Source organism: Telopea speciosissima, chromosome 2 (assembly GCF_018873765.1).
Source record: "Telopea speciosissima isolate NSW1024214 ecotype Mountain lineage chromosome 2, Tspe_v1, whole genome shotgun sequence".
Taxonomy (NCBI): domain Eukaryota; kingdom Viridiplantae; phylum Streptophyta; class Magnoliopsida; order Proteales; family Proteaceae; genus Telopea; species Telopea speciosissima.
This window is the reverse complement of record NC_057917.1, coordinates 16487810-16497597: the sequence shown is the minus strand read 5'-3', so window position 1 is coordinate 16497597 and position 9788 is coordinate 16487810. Positions and strand designations below refer to the sequence as shown.

General features: G+C 38.9%; 1 protein-coding gene across 1 annotated transcript; it reads left to right on the top strand.

Annotated features, from left to right (window-relative positions):
• Window positions 1-2630: 2630 nt before the first annotated feature.
• Window positions 2631-9788, top strand: LOC122649636 (uncharacterized acetyltransferase At3g50280-like). The gene is made up of 2 exons (XM_043842868.1): window positions 2631-2636; window positions 8254-9788. The coding sequence occupies exon 2, from the start codon at window positions 8258-8260 to the stop codon at window positions 9719-9721; it is 1464 nt and encodes a 487-aa protein (XP_043698803.1). The 5' UTR covers window positions 2631-2636; window positions 8254-8257; the 3' UTR covers window positions 9722-9788.

Genomic DNA, 9788 nt, shown 5'->3' with positions numbered 1-9788 from the left:
TTAATACATTATTGATCATTAGCAAAAAAAAATTGTCTTATTCTAAGGGTGTTCCCATTGAGTGAACCACTGGCATATTGTAGTCTCTGTCCTAAAGGATAGATTGTAATGATGCAAGAGGTTGCTCTCTGAAATTTATTATTCTAGTATTATTAAAACTCAAAGTTTTGTGCTTAATAAGCATGTATTATCTGCACCTCTTCAGTAAGACCATCATCTATTATTGTTCCTATACGTGCCAATTTTGAATGGCTCAAATTTTACTGATTAGCATGAATAACTTTTGGTCACCTAACATAAATCTTGACATGAAAGTTAATGAGTCATTTTTTACTCAGATTTTATTGAATTTATTTCTTTAGAAATTTGGACTATTTGAAATCTATTATAACATAAACAGGTGAAAGCAGAGCGTAAATGAATTTCTTAGAATGTGTGTTCAAGAGGAATTAAGACTAAAGTAAGAGTGAGGACGGATGATTCACTATGTGTCACACTATAATAAAGAAAAGAGAAAGTTTGAATAGGTAAGAAAATAACACCTAGAAAGATAGTGAACCCTCCACAAGGACAAAAAATCTGACAAAGTGAAGTGTTTCTTCTATAATAGGTAGAGACAAGTTTAGGAAGATTGTCAGAAAGAACTGGTTTGAAAAGAATGGTAATGATTCTATCCTTTATGTTTTCAAACCAATTTAGTTAATGTGCCTTGTAATAATTGGTGTATTCGCTTGTATGTTATTGTCCATATTTCTAATTCCATGCAGAGATACCTTACAACACAGAGTTCAAAAGAAAGTGGGAATAGAGTCTAGTGGAAAACCGGATGGGGTTTAAAGTTTGAGCAATCAACATTCATAGACTCATTATGGATACCAGAGTCATAAGGATATGAGATGATTACAATGGTAGACATACAAACCTAGGGCAAAGTGAAAGACCTTTGCTCGATTACTCAAGTCAAATGGTATAACTCCTAACTCCTAAGTACACACCTCCAGGTATCCCTGAACAAAACAATGTCATAAAAAGACACAATAAACGATAGTTAGAATTGTGCACCTGTCATCTCAGCTAAGAAGGCTTACCATGAGCGGCTTCAGTAGTAGAGATCACCAATAGTGTCTTGGGCCATCGTCTATGATGGCCAAATACAATCCTCGCCACGGGAAATACATGATTTGCTGCTTGATGTACCGTGGTGATGTTGTGCCCAAGGATTTCAATGCTGCTATGGCGACCATTAAAATGAAGCGTACAATTCAGTTTGTTAATTAGTGACTTACCAAATTCAAATGTGGAATTAACCACCAACCACCGATTATTGTTCCAGGATGTGACTTGGCAAAGGTTCGAGGGTTGTTTGCATGATCTCCAACTTGACCAGTGTTGCAGAGGTGTTTTTCCTGCATGGAATGGAGCACATGTTTGATCTTTTTGTATGCTAATTGCCAAGCGTGGGGGAGGAGGAGGGAAAACAGGAATCGTTATCCTCTCCTATAACTGCATAGTGCAGTACTGCATCGTGCGGCGCAGTAGAGGCCATGTGGCACAGCGGGCCCCACATGGTGCACATGGCCTCTGCAGCCGCCGCACGATGCAGTACTGCACCATGCAGTAATTGCATAGGATAAAAATTCAGGAAAACAGGGGCTGGGGGGAGTTGAAGGACTAGGGTGCGTCGGGGTTGTAGTGGGGTCGTGGGAGAGGGGAGGGTGGGGCTTACTTTTCCCTTAAATAATTACTTTTTGCGGAGGTAAATTAACTACCCCTAAAATACTTATTTTTATAAAAATATTACTTTTAGTGGTGGTAATTTTTTACGGTAAATTAAACACCACAAAAAGGCCTTTTTTTTTATTTTTTATTTATTGAGTTTAATACGAACATAAGTACATTTATTGACTACAACACACCACCTCCAAATGTATTATTTTTGGTGATGGTAAGAGTACCGCCGCTAAAAACTTCATACTAAAATAGAGGATAAAGGTCTGTTTTCTTATAAGGACAAAGTTTTCCTTGACCGCGTTGTGATGGTTCAACCACCACTAAAGGAAAACTTGGTCCATATTATAATGGAGGAAATTTGAGATATCAACCATTATACAATCATACTTGGTAAGTTGGCGTTCACCTTACATGTTTTTTTTTTTTAGAAGTACATATTACATGGTTGATACAGAGCTATATACGTCCATCATTGTGCTGGAGTAGGGAGCAAGACTGCACCACGGCTATATCAAATCCATTCCAAACTCAAATTGACTTTGCTACTGTACAGATTCGAACCTGAACTGTGGTATACACCTTGATGTTGCAAGCCAACGAAGGGATATTGACTTGTTAATATGTTTTTAACATGGTCTATAACCAACATTTATCATTGGATCGAGTTTTCCTTCAGCTATAGTGAATGGGACATAGGACTTCAATCTTCAGATGCACACGAAAATTGGCATTCATAATCAGTCATGAGTTCATGACCATTTTCAATTTGAATAGTCCGATCCAATTCTAATTTTGAAACCATGATGACAACGGATTCATGGTGGGTGACAATAGGGGTATCATGTTCATACCTGTACCACCTGAATAAAATCAAAATCTGATCGGCTACTTATTAAAAGGAGTGTGTGAATAATACGTCTATAGGTGTATTTAGAACTTGACACCATAAATAGTGAAGCATTATACTTCACTAGACATAGTAGCATCTAAAAAGATCCAAATAATTTTATATATTTTTATCCTTCTAGTTAGGGGTTCCAAATGGCAATAGATCTTGGCATGATTCGTTTAGGATAGAGTTTTCCTTATCTATGGTAAAACAAAAAAATGGCAGGCATCCCATAATGTACAAAGCTGATCGTAACCCAAGGAATCTAATTCGATGACAATGAAGATAGAGAATCCCTTGACCTTTGGCGAAAGGAAAACTTGTCCATTTGTTTGTATTGGAAATGTAATGGCCTCCCTCAATATTTGTAAGCTTATCAAAACTCTTCAACTCCATAGGTCATACAATCATACTAGACCCTTATTAAGTTCTTTCCCTGTTTTTTTATCCTTTTTAAGGAGGGTGTGGGACCGGGGAGAAGATTTCTTAATCACTAGACCCAAAAAATGAGGGGATTCATTGTAGGAAACTAGTTTTCTCATATGAAAGGTCAACAGCAGAAACTGAAATTTTGTGGATAGTTAGATCCGAAATCGTTGTGGACATATAAAGTCTAAATTAAAAAGAATTGACTAAATGACAAAATAAAGTATTAAAATTTTAAAAGTACAAAAAAAATACATAAACATACATTGAAAATACGTACCCAAATACGTGGAACCATATACAATTGAATTTGGATTGAAAATTAACACATCAATCAATTCCAGTGGTTCCCTACTTCTCTAATGAATAGAATTGACAATTGACTAGGAAAACTATTGCCCTTTTTTTTTTATTTATTTATTGAAATGAATTATTTTTAATTTTTTAAACTTTATTTTATCATTTTATCATATACTTAGGTTAAATTTTTTTTTTTTAATTTTGATAAACCCAAGTTAAAATTTTCAAGTAGGAGACTCTAAATTGATTTGTCCACAAAAATTTGACCTCATAAGTCATAACATGCTCATGCAAAGTATAATTTTACAATTAAGGTGGTGACCAATTAATTGGTTAGCTAACACTTAGGCCAAGTGGACCACATGGGTTATACAAATCTCTCTCTCGCAATAGGGAGGATATGCACTTGAGTCAAATGCCAACCGCCCATCATCCCAAAGGATATTTAATAGGTACAATAGAGAGAGAGAGAGAGGTAACAGTTTTACCCCTGATTTTCTTAAAAAATCGATTTTTTGATCTTTTATCATTGGTCCATATCGTTACATTGATATGGGATCAGTCAGGAATCAATATGGGATCAGCTGATACCGTTGATACCAATACAACAGATCCAAGATCGATACCTAAAACCATGATCCCAAATCCTGCACCTTATTTTGCATTGTTTACAATGCTAGTCAAAAAATGAAATTGCACACCTCATACATATCGTTGTTCCTCATTCATCTGAGACTATAAAAACTATAAATTTAGGAAATTTTTATTCTTCTCCTCCATTAAAATATCTAAGGTTCAAGTCGATTCTGATCCGTTTGAAACTAAATTGGAGACTGATCCCATTATACTGAGGATTGGGCTCCTCTCCTTGGAGGGCATCGCCCAATGAGTGCCCAATGAGGCATCCAACGGTTGGACTGTGCTGCACACCTCTTGGCACTTGCCCAGTCAGCCATCGGGATGTGTGCGGCACAGCCAAGTCGTTGGATGCCTCAGTGGGCATGTTAAGAAAACAACGCTCAGGAGTAGCGATGTGCAGAAGAAAAACAAAAATGAAAAAATCACACAACACACAACACACAACACAAAGGGATTTATGTGGCTCACCCCTAAAATGGGAAGCTACGTCCATGGCCAAGCAACAAAACGGATTTCACTATCTTTGAATGTTACAAAACCTCTCATACAACCCTCCCAGAGAAAAAAAAAAAATTATATAGAGAAACCCTAACCCAGAAAGTACAGAATTACCCCTAGAGCCCAAAAATGACCAACTAGTCAGGGTCGGACCAAAACTAAAGATATATCTTAATACATATCGTTTCGAAGGTCTCGACGAACTCTACACAACACAATGCCAAACATAACCGCTTTTTAGGACATCCGAGATCATTTCGAGACTGAAATGACCCTCCAAAGATCCTCCGAACCACTTTCTGAGCCGAAATCAAGCTTCACCAATAACATGGTACTCACTGGGTGATGCCCTCCAAGAAGAGAAGCCGAATCCCATTATTGATGAGTCCAGGTCAGGTCCTTGTACGAAGACATTTCTTTGACCTTGAGCACCACCCATATGGAATCAACTATTCGGATAACAAATGAACTTAACTTCTCCCGATATGAAAGTCTCTCTCTCTGTTTGTGTGTGCAACATAATGACATAACCCTTTTTTTTTAAGGTGTACATGTACGTGACAACCGTTTCATATGCAACAATTAATTGAATGGAACTCCTCTGGCTACTTAGAGAATTAGTTAATGAACCTCTCCGACTACTTGAACAATCAATTTTATATTTTTTCAAAAGATTTGGACAATCATCTGGAACCACATGAGTTGACTCAAGCTTAAACTCTTTTGCTCAATTCAGAAGAAGTCTGACTTTATATTTTAAGAAAAAAGTATAAGTCAACGGTAGTAGATTGGTAGGCTCTCAAAGCGTTAAGGAACTAAGGATATTAGTATTCTCTTCAAATTAAAAAAAAAATAAAAATTAGTAAAGGTATCAAGGTGTTTTAAGATCTATTGTTTTGACTTGTAGAAATATTGCAAATATTTACAAGTCAAACTTTATTTTGAGTTATTTTTTTCAAGGTCAACTAATTTTTTTATATTTTTTGAGTGCAATTCAAGGGCCATAGGGCAACTACTGGGAAGGGGAAGGGGTAGAGGAAGGGAGGTCAATAAACTTGACTTTAGGTTTTCATCGCAACAAATTGAGGATCTAGGCCGGGTTACAAAATACTTCCTAAGATTTGGAATTTCCTTTGGCGCATTAGGACTTGCTTCGGCCCAAGCCCTCTTACATTGTAATATTCTAGTCTTTGTCCTCGATGTGGAGTGGCGTCTGAAACGAATTCACAGATTCTATTGAGCTGCCCTATTGAACGGTAGTTTGGTGTGGGAGTAGTCTATCTTATGTTGTTCCGATTGGTTTTGAACCATTTATCTCGGATTGAATTCCAAGGAAGAACACTTTTTTCTAATGAGAAAAAGACTTAGCCATGAGACAATATCACCGAGCACTTTCATTTGCTAGTTCCTATGGAAATCCCATAATGATCTCATCTTTCGGTAGAAAATCATGGTCTCCATCTAATGTTACTAGTGCTTATCATGAATTCTGGTCTAGTCATCGGCCATCTTCTTCCACCTCTGCACCATCCATAACATTAGAGTCGTCTTCACCAACTACAAGTGCCCATATAGAATCGGAATACCTTGAAACTGGGTGGCCCCTCTCTCTTCCTATTTGAAGTTTAGTTGTGATGCCAGCTTGCATCCCGATTCCAACAATGATGGCCTTGATTTTATTTTTCAGGACTCCCTAGGGAGACCATGATTTGCAGTGTCTAAACCGTCCTCCATTCAGTTGTTTATTATTGGTGAAGTATTGGCAATTCGCTCTGGAATGCTTGAAGCAATATTTGAATGTTTCTTACGATTAATTGTCGAGTTGGACAACGATGATGTGATTGCCTATCTTTAAGACAACTCGATGACCTCACCACTAATTATCAAATCGATAGTTGATGATATTTGGCATTTACTTCCTTATTTTGAGTTGTAAGTTCATATGTATGTTCCACGAGAAGTAACACAGCTTAGCTAACTCCCTAATAATGAGGACATTGTCTTTGGTATGTACGACAATTTGGCTTCATTTACTTCCTTATTTTGAGTTGTAACTTCATGTATGTTCCACGAGAAGTAACACAACTTAGCTAACTCCCTAGTAATTAATGAGGGAATTAGCTTTGATATGTACGACAATTTGGCCTCTTTTCGATCCGTGGATATAGAAACAATGCCGTCCTTCATCCATGAGTTCATCACGGCTCTCTGAATAAATATTTTTTTGAAAAAGAAATATTTTACATTAATGTTTTTAATGTTTTACATTAAAACAAAATAATAGAAAATCCTATTTTAAAGAAATTTTGTCCTTTTATGCTTAGTTGGAAATCCAAGTTTTGTGACTTTACTTGGTTTTTAGAAAAACCTAGTGACTCAGTCTTGTCAAACCCGATCAAGGTGAATCACAGTTTCTTTTAATTTTTAATGCAATAAATATGTATTAAAAATCAGAAAAATCACGTATCAATGCATTTTGAACTTGCTGAAGCTACTATAAACTTTACTAGTGCTCAGTTTATGTGGTGTAATCCTGATGAATTTCCCATTCCTCCTTTGCTATAATCTTTTTCTCCTTTAATATATTTCCTTTTCTCATAAAATAAAAAAAAAAACTCAGTTTTTAAGTGAACCGGATTTATGTTTTTAGTTTTTTTTTTAAATGACAAAACTTACCAAGTTTGTTATGAATCGGGTAAAAATACCAAGTCTTATTTGACTCAAATAATTTATGATTGAGTCTTGTCATTTTTATCCTGGCTTAGCCTATATGATTCTTGACCAAAATTTTGACTCAACTTAGATAAGTCGTCTCAGTAAAAACTCAGTTCTCCAACTATGTTTTCATATTTTATTACACAAAACAAACAGAGAATAGGTGAATTATATCTCCCATGCGAATCCATAGCAAAGGAACTGATCAAAGAAAACCAAAGCAATACTAAACTTGAGAATCTTTGATTTTCAATGAACCTAAGACCTCCATTTATGAGATATAATAGCTAGTTTTGATAGTTTGAAAGCTCACAAGTCATTTCTCCCTCTATTTCTACTCTTGGTAAAGAGTTTTTCCATTCCAACAGGATTACTATGCGTTGAAAAATGATTATAATAAATGAGGGTGATGTAAAAACAGGACTTTCCATTAAAGACCATCTGTCATTTCATCAGAATTGCTCCTCCATTTTGTCATTATCTATTTTCGCCGTCTTGGAAAAGGATCTTATCCCGCCGCCGTGGTGGGAGCTGCACCTGTGCAGCACCATTAAACCACGAGAAAAATAGGGGTAAAATAATCATTTTATAGGTGAGTCCCACCTGGCCCCACATGTGAAATGACCACCTCCCCCTGTATTCAGAGTGGGTTTTAGTGCTGCACAGTGCAGCTCCCGCCACAGCTGCACTAGATCCAAGTCCTCTTCAATTCCCTTCCCGGATACAGATCACCTCTCTTCTAATCTGCTCTTCTCTTGAAGCTCCATTATTTTAAGAAAATGATTTTTCCCCACCCCCCACCCCCCACCCCCCACCCCTCCTCCTACAATCCTACATTCCTACTAAGAAAATTAACCAATTAAATTATTTAATGAAATAAATAAAAGCTAAAAGCTAAAAAACCTTACCAAATAATGGCAACAACCAAAGTGCATGAACCCCCAACCTCTCCCTACTCCTATATAAACCTCCCCCCACCTCTCCCTCTCCATATCCCATTCTCACTCACAGTTTCACAGAGAGAGAGAAGGTGAGCTAGCTAGTAGCTAAGTTAGAAAAATGCCTTCTGCTTCATCTTCTCCAATTCTCATCTCTAGATGCACTGTTCTTCCAGAACAGAAATCCTCAATTGGGTTTCTCAAACTCTCTGTTTCTGATCTTCCCATGCTTTCATGTCATTACATACAAAAAGGGCTTCTCTTCACTCTCCCTCCTTTCTCCATCGACGTTCTCGTTTCTCTTCTCAAACGAGGCCTTTCTCAAACTCTCTCTCATTTCCCACCTCTCGCTGGTCGTCTCATCACTGACTCCAACGGATACGTCCACGTGTCCTGCAACGATTCGGGCGCTGATTTCTTCCATGTCAATGCCACATACCTCTCCCTCCGTGACATTCTTTCTCCTCTCCATGTACCTGATTCCGTCAAGAAGCTTTTCGTCTTTGACGGTGCCGTCAGTTACGATGGCCATTTCAAGCCTATAACTGCTGTCCAGGTGACGGAACTAGCTGACGGCGTCTTCATTGGATGCACCGTCAATCACGCTGTGGTGGACGGAACCTCCCTCTGGAACTTCTTCAATACTTTCGCTGAGGTTTGCAGGGGAGCGAATAGAATCTCTAACCCACCGGATTTCCGCCGGAATTTGGTGAAGGATTCCCCGGCTGTTCTCAGATTCCCTGACGGACCTCCTAAGGTGACGTTCTCTACAGATGAACCGATACGTGAGAGAATCTTCCATTTCAGCAGGGAAGCAATTCTTGAGCTCAAATCCAGAGCTAATGCTCACTTGCGTAAAAGAATTTTCCCCGTGGAAGCTGAGATTCTTGGAAAGCAGAGCAACGATGGTTGGAAGGGTAACAGTAACGGTAACGGCAAGATGATGGCTCTGTTAGAGAGCTTGTTATGGAAGAGTAACGCCGTTTCGAGTAATTCCGTAACGGATACGGCGGAGAAGGAGGAGGTGGTGGTTTCATCTTTCCAGTCCCTCTCTGCTCAGCTCTGGCGTTCAGTCACACGTGCGAGGAAGTTCTCGTCAACGAAATCCACCACCTTCCGAATGGCAGTGAACTGTCGTCACCGGCTAAAGCCACGTGTCGATCCGTACTACTTCGGTAACGCAATTCAGAGCATCCCAACCGTTGCTACCGCGGGTGAAATCTTGTCTCACGATCTACGCTGGTGCGCTACCTTGCTACACCGAAACGTGGTGGCGTATGACGACGCTGCTGTACGGCGTGTAGTGGAGGAGTGGGAGAAGAATCCACGGTGCTTCCCGCTGGGTAACTTCGATGGTGGAATGATCACCATGGGGAGCTCACCTAGATTCCCTATGTTCGACAATGATTTCGGGTGGGGCCGACCGTTGGCGGTCCGAAGCGGTCGAGCCAACAAATTCGACGGTAAAATCTCTGCGTTCCCAGGGCGGGAGGGTGGGGGAAGTGTGGATCTTGAGGTGTGTTTGGCGCCTGAAACTATGGCTGGGCTGGAGACAGATATGGAATTCATGCAATACGTATCGTGAGAGGAGAGAAGTTCCACTAGTGCTCTTGCCACTTGTTACCATGTGTTATTAGTGTTGTATTTTTAGG